The following is a 17,812-nucleotide window of genomic DNA, read 5'->3' on the forward strand; positions in this document are numbered from 1 at the left end:
CAACAGACACCCAGGAGCCATTGAAATCTTATTGAAATCTTAAACACATCTCAGACTGCTGATAAATACACGAGTGGAACAATGTGGTTTTTTAATTCAATTTGTATTCAGACAATTGAACTGTCCGCGGCGAGAAATATTAAAAGCCGGCAATGGTTTTAGCGCGAGTCCTGTAATTATTTGTGATTGTGCGGTGTTGAAAAGAAGTCTGTTCATGGATGCAAAGCCTTTTGTCTCTTTGCCCATGGCAACAAAGTCACCCTTCTAAAAAGTATTTCACTTGCTAATTATTGTTGGATATCTTTAGGTTGTGGACTGTGTGCTTTGACAACCAGGCACTCAGTGGAACGTTTTGTCTATTAAAACAAAACAGAAAGGACCCTTAATGATACCATTGCCATATGAGACAAAGTTGATTGCCGCTACTAATTAAATTAAGCAATTACAAGATTTTGATGGACTGCTCACAGACAGCACCCATAACAGAAGCACTATCCCTCGAGCTTTTGGCTAGAAGGAAAAATGTGTCTTAACACAATAAAGGATGGCAATAAAGGGAAATTATAAGTGCACAATTGATTAGTATGGGTCTCTTTGTTTTGTGGTTATTCATGAGAAATGTCTGCACAAATTCTGAGAAAATGTTTTAACTGCTTTTGTATTTGTAGAAAACTTATACGTGTGCAAGACAGAGATGTACGTGAACCTATTCTGGCGTGAAGTACACTCTTTCTACCTACACTAAATAATTGCAGTTTGTTGGAAATTACCCCAACTATTAACATCATATAGTTTATAGAGATATTTTGTTCAGTATTGTTGAAGCTGCAATTCAACATCAACAATTTCTTTAAAACCTCAATGGTGGTTATAGGGTACTATGAGGGCCCCACTTGTTGAAATCAAAAAGTAGATACAAGTCATATCACACTGTATTGCTCAGTTATCATGGGGGCATTTGATCAAGTATTGAAAACAGTAACAATACTTGATCAAATGCTGAAATTTGTGGCTGAAATTGGGGGAAAAGCACCATGCTGGGTAGTTTGAATGCCCCCCTACTGTATTCTGTGCCTGTAGTAGTGTAAACATGTAAGATGTGTGCAGAGGTGTATTTTGCTGTCGTTAAGTTTTATCAGCTTTTTCTGTCTGTGTATAGCAAGAAGACTATTAAACATCTGATGTGTTTTAGGTAATCAGTCGCATTACGCTTGCATTGCCTTGTGCTTGGAACAGGAGTGAGGCTTTAAGGAAAGACAGAACTCTAATGCTATATTGCAACAGAATTGCTGCACCTGCTGGGAGAACAGAATCTCATTACATTCAATTATTCTGAGGAATGAACCTCGATAACCAGCAAAACAAGAGGGGTCGGTTATTCCCAGACAGAGAAGACACATGAACACTAATGGGGGAGGGGGGTGGGGGGTGAGGGGGGGGGGTGTAATTTAATTTCAGTTATTTATATCCAGCTTCTGTGTTTATTAAAACGCCGTGTACTGTCACCGTTGGGCTTTGCCGTAAAGTGCTGCCACTTTTGGGGGTCACTGCCGCTGTGGTTGAAATGACTGGGGTCAAAGTGGAGGCACTCTGTCAATGGTCATTAAACACATGGATGCGCTTTGGCGTCCTTTTGCTTCTGCACTATGCCCTTGCATGGGGCTTTCACGTAATTGCTTAGCAGATGCTCTTACCCAGAGCGACTTACGTAGTTTGCATATCATCCATTTATACAGCCCAATATTTACTGGTGCGATTCAGGTTAAGTACCTCACTCAAGGGTACAACAGCAACGCCCCTTCTGAGAATGGAACTAGCAACCTTTAGGTTACAAGGTCTCCTCCTCAATGCTAAGTCTCACTGCTGCCCAGAGCAGCATTTTCCTGCATTTCTGTACATTTGGAATTCATTCCGGGGGCTAGGGAAGGGAGAGGGGCGTGCAGCAAACCAGCGAAAACGGGGTAAAACGATGCTGTCTGCCTACTCACCCCTACGCTCTGTGCATTCGATTTCCCCGCTCTGAGACTCGCTGCGGCGTCTCCGTGCGCACACACACCTTCATTACACACCATCATCATAACGCGTGTGCGCTCACCGGCGGCCCTGCAGTCACACGTCAGCTCTCCCGTGACCTCCTGGCATGCTCAAATGAAAAAGCAGAAGAGGAGCTGCAACGGGGCAGTGGTTCCCCCCAATCAGAGCCGCTAAGCGGATGCAGGAGCGCTACGGAAGAGGTGTCATTACACGCCCCCCCCCCCCCCCCCCACCATACACACACCCCCCACCTGGGGGAAGGAGGTAGGAGTGTGTCCATTAGCTTCCCATGGGAGTCAGGGATTCTTGTAATTGTGTCTGCCCAGAGAATAACCCATGTTCTGGCAGCCCACTTTAATTTCCTCACACTGTCTCTCTCTCTCTCTCTCTCTTTTTTTTTGCTTTTTCAGATTCCCTCAATTACCAGATCCGTGGACCATGACAAAATATTGGCGCTTAGGCAGCAGACTCAGTTCCTCTGGGATGCTTATTTTTCTTCGGTGGCAAAAATAGTATTAACTACATTAGAGGTAAGTGTTCCCATTTATAGAATTGTTGATTTTTTAGTGCCAGTAGGCGGGTGTGGGGAGGATCGGGGGCCAGACAGGAGGCTCCGGGGATAATGGATTGCCTTTTTTAAAATGTGCACAAGCCCCACTGTATGAATTGATGGTTGCTGTAGGACAATGTCGGTGCCTGCAATGTTATTAATTACATTGGTTTGTTTCTGTCCTCCAATGGGAAAGTATATTCTCTTGGAAAAGTGGGAGCTCTGTGACTGCTGTGTCTATTGTTATTATTTATTTTTTTTTATCTCTCCCGGTTCTGACTGTTCAGGAAGCAGAGGTAAAAAGAAAAGTGGATGCTTTCATCTAATCCATTCACACAATCGGAGTCAAGACCTGCAGTGATCAAAAGATATTGCAGTGAAGTGGCTTCTTCAGGCGTCTTAAATGCTTTGAGACACTCTGGCTCATAGCAGGCAGCTGCGGGCGGTATTAAAAACAGCCCTCTGGTTGTCTTGCCGGATCTCCATTCCCACACGTCCCGAAAGAGAACGACAAAATGATGACAGTGATTCTTAAAATAACAACAAACAGTATTGTCAGTCCTGATTTAGTGTCTAATCTAAATGAATAAGGTGGTGGCGGAGACAGGGGCCTCACTCACCTGTGCATTATAGCCATTCATTTCAATGAAGATTCAATCTGTCATTGTGAGGATACTGAAGATGAAAGATCCCTGCCTGTCCCTTATCTCACAAGCTTATGCAGTGTCCCCTTCTTTGTGGCTGCCATCTCTCACCCCCAATGTGTATTAGTCTCAGCTATCCATTCTCTGAGCATCTAGAAATGCTGAAGAATGGCTGTGCTGTTTGGGATTGTTTACATTGATTTGGAAGATCTGTTTAGCCACCAGATTAACACACAGGACAATTTACTTTGCAGAGCCAAACATCAGAATGCAATTGGACTCCTTCTGCTTCTGTAGTATGGCACAGAAAGCTAAACGTGTCAGCACTGTTCTGGGCAGAATGTTTTTTCGTGCTTTCTTTTCGTAAGCAAAAAAAAAAACGAAGAAATAAGAACTCACAAAACTTTCCTGATCTCTGCAGGGCGGAGTTGTTTTGGTTGCGATTTGTTTTACATTTGATCCGCAATACCTCGACGCAATGCCTCAGCCCTTAATTTATCAACTCTTTCCCCCTGAAGCTCTGCCTTGTGCTGCACCTGAATCTCAGGACATAATATCAAAGGGAACCCAAAGTGGTGCTTGGGGGGGGGGGGGGGGGGGGGGGGGGGGGGGGGGGGGGGGGGGGGGGGGGGGGGGGGGGGGGGAGGCGTCAAGGAAAGATGGCAAACATTTTTGTTGTGACGCTTCAAAGCTGGGGCTGCTTCGTTTCCTGATGGATTGGGTCTGGGATTGGAGCCGAGCATGGGTCTCATGTGAAGCCTCAAGCGGACTTCACCAGGTGCATATCAAATTCCACCAGAGGCTGAATCCAGCCCGCTTCCATTGGTACTCACTATTGTGTGGGAGCTCTGAACAACCGGCATTACCCGCAGACACACGATTTCACAAAGAGAAAAGTGGAGAAATTAAGCATTCAAAAGGCCTGCTCTCTCACAATGAGGCACACAACATTCTGCGAGGTTGCCTGTAAAAGCCAGCTAATTCCCCAAATAGATCAAAAGGCTCTTTCTGTTTCCCATTTATTTCTGCATTCAGATTGGTGAATGGACCTCAACATCTTTCCTTGAAAAACAGCCCACTGCGCTTCTCTGTGCTCTGTGGAGCACGACAAATAGACAGTTAAAACGCTGTAGTTTTATTCCCATTTAGCCAGGCTTATCAGAACTGACTCTTCCTTTTCCTACTGCCACAAGGCACACGTACCTTAGCCTTGGGGGGAAGCAGACCTAAAGTGCTTGGTACAGTGGCAATAGCACCTGCAGGTCCACACTAATGCCTGTGACATGGCTAATGCTGGAGAGGAGGTGACTCCCCCAGCGGGGAAAGCAGGCAGGGGCTCTAATTAAGTCCTCTCAGTAATAATAATTAGAACCAGCAGCTCTGATCCACAGGAACAGCCTGGAACTACAACAGAGTCTCCCTGAGCAGGAGCGGGAGGGTATGGGGCATGGGATGGTGAGGCAGCCGTATGAAGGGTGGTGGAAAGAAGACCCAAGACCAGTAGTGCGGGCTGTCATATACAGGCAGTCCTGCTGTGCATTGGGACCAGCAGTACAGAGTACACGGACAGTTTGGTTGCATAGTGGGAGTTTTACATTTTTATGTGTAAACATTGCACGGTTTTTTATTATTTTATGTTATGTTATAAATATGATGAATTTCAGCAGTTTACACTGAGAGCTGGTTCAAGGTTAACAGATAGTGTGGCCACCGTAGCCTAATAACAAATATGATAAATGCATGTGTACTTGTTGTTTGCTCTGGTTCTTTGTTGAGTATCTGAGATTTTGCATGTTCTTAGAGGGATACATTATTTTACATGCCAGTGCCAAAATCAAAGTGTTTAATTTAAAAGAAGAAAGGTGGAAAGGGTGTTTTGGATTGATAGCACTAAGAGCTTTATCTACACCACAGGGTCTTTCACACAATAGGAGTTCACATTCGACAGAGTGCTGCAGCACGTACACATTCCATCGGGGGAACAGGCATGTAATTCCTTTAACATATCTTTCTTTTGTACCTAATTGTTTTCAGATAATCCAGGACAGAATATATTCACACATATCAAGAAACAGGTTGATGTGGAATTCGCTGCCTGGCGGGCTGTATGTTTTGCCACAGTTCTCCTCAGACCCGGCAGTGTTTCCATTTTACTACTCCATACTGGGTGAGTTGAAAGCTGCAAATTATTTCTGATGGATATGAGCGCTACACATACATCTTCCTACATATTCCATTCCGTATCATATTTAATGTAAAGTACTGCTTTTAAGCTCTTAAGCACGGACATTTTATGCTGTCTTTGTCTGTCAATTAATCAGCATTCTAAACTGTAGAAATAAAGGCTGCTCTCAGTAAACGCAGTGGATCAAGAGAGAATGGAAGCTGAAAAATATAGCTGACCTCCTTTGGCATGGTGCACTGCGTCCATTGCATTAAATATGGTGCAGTACAGCATATTTTCCCCTTCTGATTGATTAAGCTTCCAGCAATAAAAAGTGCTGGGGTCCTACAAGCTGGAAAATTTGAATGAAACAATAACTCAGACAGATGCTTGTCTTCCCCTATGCAGTAGTGGGTGGGAGGGGAAGAAGCAGTATGTTTCATGCCGGGACATTGAATCAACATCACACATCCTGAGTAAATAGCCTGACTTCAATGCTATGAACACTAGTCACACACAGCATTTAATTAGTTTCACATTTCACAGTTTTGGTGGCTAAGAATTGTTATAACTGGTTTAAAAGCTCCCCATGACTTTCAAAGCCTCTGGTTTCTTTTATGCCATTGCTACATCATATATTACCTATTTTTATTAGCATATTGGTTGAGGTATTAAATATGTAGCAGACATTATTTTAATAATTTGACATAATCCCCGGTATGATTTCCATCTTGAGGATGTGTGTGTCTCAGTCACCTGGCATCAAACCAGTTAAGTGAGTTGAAACCATGTTAAATTATGAGAACAGGACCAACTGTCAAATGTGATTGCAGTGAATATTTACACTAATTTTCAAGCAGCTATTAAATAAGTAATACATATTCAAACTTTGATGATTGCTTAATTGTATACTTTCTCAGTGATGGTGTTTAATAACAATTTACTGCCTTTAAAATGACCAGAAGCATGTTTCAATGAGATTTCATTTGTGTTGGACTGCAATAGCAAATGATCACACCAGTGTTAAGACTCCAGATATCCATTTTGTATTGTTGAAAAACATGCATCTTCATAAGGCAACTGCACTGATGTCTCTGGTTTTATCATCTATTGAAAAAAGGGATTCTTATTCTGCTGTAGACATACAAAGTCAGATTATATTTAGATCCCAATTCACACATATGTTTTCTCCAGATGTTTGCTAGACGGTTTCAAATTAAATTTAGATGAATGAGATATCAAGATGCACAGTTACAGCTACACACATAAAATTATTAAATGGCCGTTTGTCCTCAGAGAGCACAAATGAGATTGTTAGCATTAAGGTGTTGACAGAAAATTATTCTATAGCAAACTTTTTTGTATTTTTCACACCTCACTTAATGACTGTATTTCATCGCCTCTAATGTCATTCTAATAACCTATATTATTTTTCCACAAGCCATGATTTTTTTACTTTGTAGTTGCAGTTTGCAGTCGCTGTTCTTTTTTAAACCTGAATTGGACTGAATTTCTTACGTACCATTTATATTCTTAGTCTACATTTCTAATGGGTTACACTTTATATTAAGGTTAAGTTAACATTAGTTAACATGACCTGATGTATGTGTTATCATGTACACCTTTACCATGAGCAACTAATTAGTGATGACAGTCTGTTAGGCATTGACTCATGGTACTTCATCATGAATTCATTGTCTTTGTGCACCTATAGTAAAGCAGTAACGATCAGACCCGTCTAATTACTGTATAATTCACACCAATGTCTAACTAAAGTACTATGACAGCTTGTAATACATTATAATGGTTTAGCATGGGCATGGATAGGCTACTGTAATCCTATTGCTAAGATAAACATGTATTCACAATTGATGTAATCTTTGTTGCTCTGTTTGAGAAACCGATTTAAAATAAAATAATTTGGCCTTAAAGGAAAAGCTTGTTCTATCTATCTTCACAGTACAGTTGTGTAACAATCTGAGTTGAGTGGGCAGGTGGCCTTTTTACAATAACTTTGATAATGAAATCCTGCACTCTGCTTTTTCCACCGGAGAGCTGGTACCAGGCTAGCATGAGCTGGAGCCCAGTAATACGGAATGAAACCAGCCAGCCTGGTTCCAGCAATGGAAAAATGAGTAATGAGGAGGTGTCAAATACGGAGTACCCTGGACAGCTCCCGCAATCATGGGCGTCGCAGGATCAGCACCTTGACAGCGGTTGTGACACTTTATAGTTTGTAATGCTAAAAAGCTCCAACAGTTTAACATTTACTCAATACAATTAACTCCATAATGTGTCCAGTGTTATAAAGTGGTCTGTTAAATTTCATTGTGCGTTTGAAATGATAAGTATCCTCACTATGAAAGATGTTAAAATTCGCCTGCTCTGTGCTGCAGGAAATGGGCCCACTCAGGGTTAAATGGGCCCACTGTGGTGGCCTCACGTGTTTGCATTACAGTGCTGTGGTTTAGCATTGACTTTTGGCATCAAGGACACAACATTCATGTTTTTGATGTCTACGTAAGCCCATCCATGCTCGGTAAATGTATAAATTAATACTATATACATGATAACTAATACATTGGCACATGTTAACCAAGGTAACCTGAACGTAAAGTGCTACCTACTAATGTATTACCATATATTACAGTCACAGAATTTTATTGGCGTTAAAAATATTGGGGTTTTTTTTTCAATTCAGGGACTTTGAGAATGTTTCATGGGATTCTCTTGTATGAGGTGGCAAATTCAATGTAAAATGCCTTTTCCAACATGTATTAATTTACATCATCTTACATTTAAGATGAATATCTCTCTGTATTCTATATTTAAGCATAACATGTGCAATTGGAATGTGTAAACATTTAGTGTTAAAAGTGCATAAATGTGGTAAAATGGTTAAATATTGGAAAAAAGGGATATTTATTAAAGGTGTTATAAACACATCTGCGTCGTATTTGACACCCCTTAGTATTTGTGTCTTAACTGGGAAAACCATAGATTGCCAGATTAAAAAAAAAAAAAAGGAAGATCGGTTTATGGTCCCTTTGTGTGACAAGACTGCAGCTCTTGGACCTGTCACTGGAACTCTTCACATCTAATTGCTGTAAAAAAAAAACACTGAAGGTTACCGTGAGGTCAAAGCTGTCTTCCTGCACAGCTCAGGAATCACACGGCTCTCCACCAAGAGGTCACTTTGGTGTTCTCAGTGCAGCAGTTATAGTTGCCGGGAGACAGATAAGTCTGCCTCTGATTGGCTACGGTCTCGGTTTCTGTTACGGGTGAATGTCGAAAACCCTCCAAATTGCTTCAATCACTTGGCACGATTAGCACGGTCTGCTGCAATGTACATTTGATTTTTATTCTATTCTATTGTCTGAGAGCAGTTTTGTAGGTTAGGTGAGAGGACCGTCACCCTCTCAATATTAATCAGTGCATGCCCTTACATGCTGCTTCTCTGCCTGATGCCCCTCAGCCTGTGATCTCCTCCTGAGCAGTGTTGACCTTTCTGTATGCCTCAATCCCCTGCCGTTTCAGTGCAACTTCCCGCCAAAACAGAAACAACCTCCAGGACAGCTTCTTGTCCATTGCAGGAAACCATTGTGTATGATAAGTACTGTGATCTGCTGCAGTTAAGCAAGTTCAGCTATATGGTCGTGAGCCTAAGGTGGTGGGTAACTAAGGTGTACATGGGTCAACGATAGAAAATAAATAATGATGGATAAGTTTCAGTCTACCTTGTAGAAACTGAAAATACAATTTTGTCTGGTTGAGTAAACCTAAAACTTTTGATTTCTGTTCTTTCTCTCCCTTTTCATGTCAGTCTTTTGTTTAGTGTCTTTCAGTGGTTGGTGTACAAGCCTCACAGATTAATCATGAGTTATGTTGGATTCAAATGACTTACTCTACTGACTGACTCTACTGACTCTAAACACTCTAATGACACATCTTACATATTGTAGAATTAAGACAATGTTCTGCTTTACAGTAGATGATATAATGTTTCATAAAATCGTTGCATCCTGCTGTTTTTCATATTTTACCACCCCCCACCCCCACAGAAGGATTTTTTGCCACAAAAAAATCAAAGCATTTGAAATTTTAAATTCTGGAATTCAATTTGTGAAAATGGAATGTGTGACAACACAAGACAAAATGCTACACCGATGCACACTTAGCCAAGGCACTGGCGACATTCCCTAATGCAACAACCTTGTTCTGTGAAATAATAAAAAAAACAAGTTGCATGATGGGAGAATAGTGTTGCTCCAGCAACCATCTGGAGAGCAGAGCCATAATGGACAGGAAGAGTGGTACACCGGAGAGGCAGAGTGCACTGCCCATGTCACACAGACAGATCGGGAATGCTTTTAGTCAACCCCCACCTCCCCCAGCTGGGTGTTAGGAATTTATGGGTATCCGTACACTGACACTGCCTGTCTGACTGTGTGGTTCCAGGTAAAAGCCCGTCCCAGGAGTTCACGGCCGTCATCCAGGCTGTGACCCCACTGCAGTCACAGCTGCAGCCCGTGGTGAAGCTGATCATCGCTGTAGCCAAATCCAAGTTCTGTGCACAGGTGAGGGTTGAGATGTGGTAGTCCATGTTTGGCCTACAGATTAGATTAGATTAGATTAGATTCAACTTTATTGTCATAACACATGTAACAAGTACAAGGCAACGAAATGCAGTCACTGTGAAGCAGGGAGTCTTTTCAGGGCGGGCGCTGACAGAGCACGCAGAAAGCCCATAAAGCAAGGACTGTATGTAATTTTAGATCAAAATCATGCTGTATCCAAAACCTCAAAGCTCTCAGTAGCAGATTAGTATAGTCTGAATCTGTGATATTTGAATGTGGCTGAAAAGAAGAATATGAACAGGGAATATCACACGTAGAGAAACACTGGCACAGGCAGTTTGGGTATTTTCAGTTTTATTTTACAGTGGTTTCAAACCCAAGCCCAACCTTTGGTATTGCCCATTATAATGACTTCATTCAAGTTTTATTTTAAATGTATTTTTGATTTTAAAAGCAAAATGCTCTTTTTAAAATTTCTCACACGTAACAAACAAATTGCAGAAAATTGTAATTTTCTTTGAAATTAGTCAAGTACTTTTCCTTCTCTAGTCTTCTGTTTTCTGTATTTCATTTTCTGCGTTATATGGAAGACTAAAGAAAATACCATAGCGACACAGAGGCAGAAACAGTTGAAGAGACACATCAGTTTTGTGCCTCATGCATATTAAAACATTTAGCGCCAGTCGGTCTTGACAGCTTGAACCAACGAATGGAACTGAATACGACTTAGCAATGAAATAATCCAAGCCCTGTCATGTTGTGCATTGTTTATACAGAAATGTCACAGTGCAGAGATTCACATGGTATTTAACAACTGAAAAGAAGCACCATGAAGTATGGACTTGTGTGCAACGCCTCGCCCCCGTTTAACAGAAGGCTACTCTTGTCCACAGATAATAGTGCTGTGGAATTGTGACAAGCCCTTACCTCTCAACAGCAAGTGGCCCTCCACCTCAGTGCCTATCACAGTCATCGAGGGAGAAAGGAAGGTAAGGTTGCCCAGTCGTGCGTTACTTGAACCTCAGGATTAGCGCCCCTGGCGCTCTCCCTTTTTTAGATGTCGACCTACTTCCTTGTTTCTGTCGTGCAAGGGTTGGCCGTGAGCTATGACAACTCTCACATCAACGTGAGGGTTTGAAACCCGTCTTGCATGGCTGCAGATCAACGGGGGGTTATGAGCATGGGTCTGGTGGAAGGATGTTGGGGAAAATGGCACCAAGTAGGGAAGAAATGGGCCACTTCAGCTGGAATTTAACTCTTTAGTCAATGAGGAATTTAGGACAATTCTGGAAGCCCTGTATTAGTGCAGACATCATGGAAGCCTTGTATTAGTGCAGACATCTGACGGGCCATGTCTGTAGGACAGAGTCTTATAACTGTGTTATGGGTCCAAACACTGTTCGTGGTTATGGAATCCTTCTCTGGAGTTTGATCCAAAAATGGCTTTAAAAAGATTGTGTTAAATGGTCAGCTAAATGGTCAGAAGACCTGTAGAATCTCCCACTGCATCATGATGTTCTGCACCAAACAGAGCTCAGCTAAGCAGTTTCATTCACTGTCAGCAAATATCACTGAATAAAAACTATAAACATTGCATGATTACTGGCTAAAACTTTAATCTCACCACACTGCAAAGCAAGCTTGGTGCTGACAAACAATATGTGCTGTTTAGCAAGACAAACTAGGTATCATATATTTTGTCCCTCAGTATACACATCCTGCTTCATATTTCAGTAACTTCATGTTTGAGTATTGTGGGATAGTTTTTATTGCAGAGTTCAAGAACAGAAATTGTGATTAACAAACCACAGTCATTTGGCAGCAGTATGCATGGCCTAACCCAGCTATGCCAGCACTGACGGGAAAAAGGGTTTTTGAACTTGGTTATATAATGTAGGCAGGGCCAAAAGATCAAAGCTTTTCCTGATTTGTCTTTAATATCTCTGAACGCTTAAAGCCAGGCAGAAAGCTGTACCTTTTCTAAAGCCCTGGGAACCACAAGGAGGGGAGCAGAACCAACAACCTTAAGGTGTACCTGGGCAGGTAGTCTAAATATGAGGCTGCTGAAGTACATGAAGAAATCATGACATCCCTCTTTCATACATGTTTGCTGGAATGAACAGATCAAGAGGACTGGCAGACTCAGTGATGCTGTTGAAAAATTGAAACATTTGAACTGACCCCACCCCCTCCTCCAGTTTGAATGCATATACTGTATCCTAAAATCAACTACGTGTATTCACCAACCCATCCATCCATCCATATTGTAGTCTGTCCTTTCCTTCTCATATGGACATGTTAGAATAAATTTTGTGGCTCTTTTGCCACCAGTGTAAGCTTTTCCTTGGAAATTTAGCTTGAGTTTCTTGGCTTCACGTGTGACTCAGCGTGCCGGCCAACAGCGCTGTCTAGCACTGAGGTCCCATCTGGACTTGAAAAGAAGGGCTCTCATGAAACCTAATAGCTGATTTCTTCAGAAGTCCCACATTAGGGACATTCGCTTAATTTTTGGCTTGGAGAGCAGATTGAGCTCAGAGCCCAGGAATCCCAATCAGGGCTGATGTGCTTGCTGTGTGCGGGGGTTTTTTCCATGGTGGGCCATCGCTCAAATCCCTGCTCTCTCTCTCCGTCCTCCCTCCTCCAGCAAGCACAGCTGTTCTCATCATACTAGCACTCCAGTGGCGCCCAGAATATCGACTCCATTTAGCCAGGAGTTTGTCCTTAAACCCCAATGGCAGATACCCTAATTGATTCCGTTTGTATCCACGAACACTCAACAGTGTATAACAATGTGTTCCTCCAGTCACAATAAACATCTTTTTTAAAAGGCATCTCAGGGCCCTTAATTGCTTGCTCTGAGTGTACTTCCATAACAAGGCAGCTGTTGAAGCGTATTTGTTTTTTTGCTCAGCCCCATCCCACGAACATTAAAAGCCTGCCGTGTTGGAAGTGAGGAGTTAAAAGATCCAGTCAGCATAAATCCGAGGACTGTGAGAAGATATCATTGGGGGAAGGTTTGCATTTTGTACAGGAGACCCTCGACATTCACGGATTTGTTTCTAATATCCGCACCAGGCAGCACTCCATGCTCCCAGCCTCATTCTCACTCTTTCTTCACTTTGTGTCAGGAACAGATACCCTCTGTGTATAAGCCTGGTACAGTAATGCATTTGTATATTTCACCACTCCCATGGATCTTTAGAGCCTTTTCCTCAGAAGTGGCAAGGGTCTCCTCTGTTTATGTTCATGTTCTCCTTTTCTTGTGTCAGGGGTCATACCAAGGGCAATAAAAAACACTTCCATTACAGGCTATCATCATAAACTAGGGATTTTCAGTAAAAAAAAAAATCCATATTTTGACCATGTTAAACTGCAGCAACAATCTTGTAGTTAGCCCACTGAGATGTGGCCCAGAGAACTGTGGGATTGAATCCCAGATGGGACTTCCGTTTCATCGTATCCTTCAGCTAGATGTTTTACCATTGTGTTTTGCTCCAGTAAAAATCACTCTGTTCAAATGGATTGCAGCACATATGAGTTGTCAAATTGTAAGAATTGCTAGAGATAAGGCTGTCTTCTTAGTACAGAAGAACATAAACTCTGCCATCTATGTTTAATGTGTGTCTACTGTTTACTGTTGTCACTGCAATTCCTCCCTGGTCCCCAGGTCTTGTGGTAAATGAATATCCTGCAGGATGTTTGGACATACGTTTCGTCTTCTTTCTTAATGACTTTGTAAAAACTGATCCTTTTTTGCTGCATCAGTGGAAAAAGACAGCGCAACGTTAATTCAATGAATGCTGTCTGGAGTATCACACACATTCAATCTGAGAGAGAGAGAGGCAACCCGGCAGTGAAACAGCTGTGATTAATGCAGGTGCTCCCACTCATAAAGTATCTTTTTTTTTTTTCCATTTCGTTGGAAAAACAAAGAGTGGAGTGAAAACACTAATCAGCTCCGCTACTGTAGAGGTCAGCCTTTGCCGTTCGATTAAAAATCTAGGCTGTAACGTTATCGATTTCCTTCATGTTTTCATCCTCAGGCGTGGGCTGCAGCACACCCTCTTCTTACACCTTCAAATCACTTCTCATGCGAAGGCTAATTAAATTGACCCCCGCCCACACTGTGGATCGCCGTGGTGTTCCACTGGCATTACACCATCATCTCGCCTTTTGGCAAGCCTGCTTCCCTCCACCAGAGCCTGTCAAAGCCTAATTGAGCTGTTCACTCTCGTGCCTGCGCCCAGCCCATACATCTGTAAAGCTGAACCTTGACAATATCCCTTCACTTAATATCCAAGCACATCCAAGTGTTTTTTTTTTTTTTTTTTTATTAACAATTTGCCACAGGTTTCTGTGTTAAATGAATCCTGTTATAATCACAACATGCTCAATATATCTGATTTAGTTTTGAACAGCCATTGGGGGTTTTAACAGGGTTCCTCTGTGTGTGTATCTCTCTCTAATTTATAAGCCTGAAGTTATTGCACTGGGTTTAGAGATTTGGAGAGTTATCCGTGGGTCATGGTTAAGTTCTTTGTACTGGCACTGTATGTACCGGCATGAAAAATTGGATATGTCAATTTTATGGTTGCGCTCAAGGGATTCTATATTGTGAGAGTGTCTAATACAGTATGTTTCTGTGGTTTCCTGAGTATGTTGATTCAAAAGAGGAGGGAGAGCGATGCAGGTGCATCTTCTACTTGGGATTTTACTGTAATTTTGTCTTTGTGGGTGTGAGCAGAATGTGTGTGTGTGTGTGTGTGTGTGTGTGTGTGTGTTTGTGTGTGTCTGGCTCCCTCCTCCTGGCGGTGTGTGGGTGGTTGGGTTCATGTGCATCAGTGCGGTGTTTGAAAAGGGCACATGCTCTCATTAGCACCCCTCAATCTCCCCATCCTCCCTCTGTCCTCTTCAGTACTGAGATTGGCAAAGTTCAGGCATGTCAGGCATACTGCAGTGCATAGGATTCAATCACCATTACCATAGTAGATACCACTTCAGATCATTGATCGTTTGATTGATCAATTGATATACTCAGAAGATGTTTGAGATGAGTCACTCTAAGGAAACACTGGCTGGCAGTGAAACTCGCTGGTGCAAGAGGTGTGGATTCTAGGTCTATGGGACATGATATGGAATGCTACATTCGTACACTGCAAAGGCATTTTATAAATATATACATATACAAAACATAAAACTTCAGTTTTGGATTGCAGTTCCCCAGAGTGCACTATTTACCGCTGACCATCTATTTGCCATTAATATATATTTACTAGCAAGAAAGTGCTTGTAGTTCTCTACTCTTTCACTCACAACAGTTGAATTACAAAATATACAGGAACAACCTTTGTGACATGATCACTGGTGCTGTCCTTGCAGAGACAAGAAGCTTTCTCTGCTTGTCATGCATTGAGTATCATGCGTATAAAAAGGCACGGAATCTTTAATACTAGGCCGACAAAACAAAATGTCATGACCAAAGGACACAAATGGGGAATTGACTGTGGGAATGCCGATGGCCAGAATGTGACTGTCAAGGGCGGCTAGACACTATTTGGTGTGTGCCAGGTGATCATTTCAAGACCAAACATGCCCTATAGGCAATCCAGTTCATTCCAGGACAGTCTGGATCAGTCTGGACCCAGGACACAGTCTGTTCTGAAAAGGGAGAACATGATGTCACAGAGGAAAATCATCTTGTGATACCTCTGCTTATTTTGGTAGGAGCATTGTTATATGCTAAAAGAAGACACAAAACACAGCAAATGTTCTGTAAAAGTATGGACCCCATAATTTCTTTAGCTTTTGTGGATAAACATATTGTTATTATTAAATATCCTGATTATCCATATTGTTATTACTAAATATCCAGAACATCCATACTGTTATTTTTGTCATGTATTTTTGTTGATTATTTGTTGATTTTTAATGTTTTTCAGTATGTCAGAGTGAATTTAGAAACATATGTCTATGTTAGATATTTCAGTTGCATTCACAAATTTGCATGAGATTCTGTGGCCGGTTTATAATTGTGAAGGTGTTTATCATGTCCCAAAAGGAATACCCATCGGTATTCCATTCCACTGAACCCATAAGATTTATTTATTCTCCCCCAACTTGCTTCGTATTCCAGTGTCAGGTTTAGTTCCTGATTTGAAGTTATCAGTTGTGATTGGAAAGTTGTCAATTCTGTCTTAAAAATCCATTCTGACCATAGCTGATATACATGGTATGTGTTTGTTTGCAACTTGCCCTCCACAAGAAGAAGTGATTTTCACTACGTTTAAAGGAAAAAAGTCTCTTTCCATTATAGTCAGCGAAGTCTTCTCCAGCACACTGCCATTGGCATGTGCTTTTTTCTGTCCTACAGAATTCCCTGCTTGGTTTGAGATCTGTTGCAATGCTTGGTGCTCTCTACCTTTGTCTGGTTGAAATCCATTTAGTTCTCATGGACCAACCCAGAGCTGCCCTGCAGTCACATGAGTTACACTATAGTAGTGTGGACACACAAAGTGACAATCATGACTGTCATAAATGAACTGACACTTGTTCAAATGTGATCAGGTCATGTGGCCTTATTATACGTACATTTTCTTTGTACATCTCTCTGGATGAGAACATTTGCTAACTGTAAGATACCTGTGTGGTAGTTTATCAAGTGGTGCATTTTTTACAATGGGTGACTATGTGGGTGCATCCACAAATTATGTTTCTGGATTACAGAAAAAGAGCCTCCCACCTTTTTTGTAATCCTGCACGACTGATCCCGGATCCAGGCCAGTTCCTGTCCCTCATGCCATACCTGCCATGCAGGAAACAGCTCTCGCAGCGACAGTAATTAGAGTGCCAACGTTCAACCTTCACTATTCCAAATGAGTCACTGTCAGAATATGAGGTATTAATAGCCGTCTTAGGTAAACCACGGGGCTTCAGAAAAATGTGACTTAAACTCAGTGTGAAGGTGAATGACTACATCAAGCTCATGATTAAGTTGGAGTGGTGGAGCACTTGAGAAAAAGTCAGCATTAGAATGAGGGCCTTTTTTCAGTAGATATGAAAGTGAAGTGGAAATAGTTATAGTCAACAGATTGAAAAAAAAAATACAAAAACAAAAGGCGGCGTGTTTTTTTTTTTTTTAACACACCTGTAAGACAGAGCAGAGGCGACAGAGGGAGGAACCAGATTTTTGCTCAGGCATGCCAGAGTTCCTTAGGCATTGATGTGTCTGCGGCTGTGCTGTGTGCCTTCCATCATACATTATTTATGTAGGTCAGGGGAGGCCATGAGTGGAGAATTCCCACAGGAGCTGTCCTGTCTTCCAGCCAAGCTGAGCTTCAGGCTAGCTGAAAGAAGCCAGGATCCACAGGGATAACCGCTACAGGCAGCAGACGACCGAGTGTCTCCAGGAGCAAGATACACCATTTGCTGTTGGAATTTTGCATAGCACACAAAAAAGCCTACTCTTGATATACTGTGATTGAGACGGAGAGCTACAGATGGCTTAAATGTTGCAAGTCAGAATTTATCTGAAATATATATATAATAGTAGTAGTTTGTGTGTGTGTGTGTGTGTGTGTGTGTGCGTGCGTGTGTGTTTTGACAATGTTAATACAGCCCACACACAAAACAAAATTGAAATAGTGTTTATTGTATTGGTCCTTTTTGGGGCATTCCATACATACTGCTGTGTTTTTTTTTTTGGAAACAGAATTCCATTTCATGCTTTTGGCTCAGACAGTTGCAAGAAATGAAAAAGCAAGCTATAGTAAGTCTGGGTCTCAGAGATTTGATTAAAATTGAACTCTTAAAATGTGTCCCCTAATGAACATTGCTGTATGATTAA

The 17,812-nt window shown here is 41.8% G+C and overlaps 1 protein-coding gene across 1 annotated transcript in view; it reads left to right on the forward strand.

Moving 5' to 3' along the window:
• LOC118792002 (exostosin-1) overlaps positions 1–17,812 on the forward strand; it is a 181,822-nt gene that overhangs the window by 149,091 nt on the left and 14,919 nt on the right. The window contains exons 5-8 of the mRNA XM_036549677.1: positions 2,445–2,564; positions 5,263–5,395; positions 9,851–9,969; positions 10,863–10,958. Coding sequence (XP_036405570.1) covers positions 2,445–2,564; positions 5,263–5,395; positions 9,851–9,969; positions 10,863–10,958 — 468 coding nt within the window. The remainder of the gene's footprint in view (positions 1–2,444; positions 2,565–5,262; positions 5,396–9,850; positions 9,970–10,862; positions 10,959–17,812) is intronic.

The sequence above is a fragment of the Megalops cyprinoides genome, chromosome 17 (assembly GCF_013368585.1).
Source record: "Megalops cyprinoides isolate fMegCyp1 chromosome 17, fMegCyp1.pri, whole genome shotgun sequence".
Lineage (NCBI taxonomy): Eukaryota > Metazoa > Chordata > Actinopteri > Elopiformes > Megalopidae > Megalops > Megalops cyprinoides.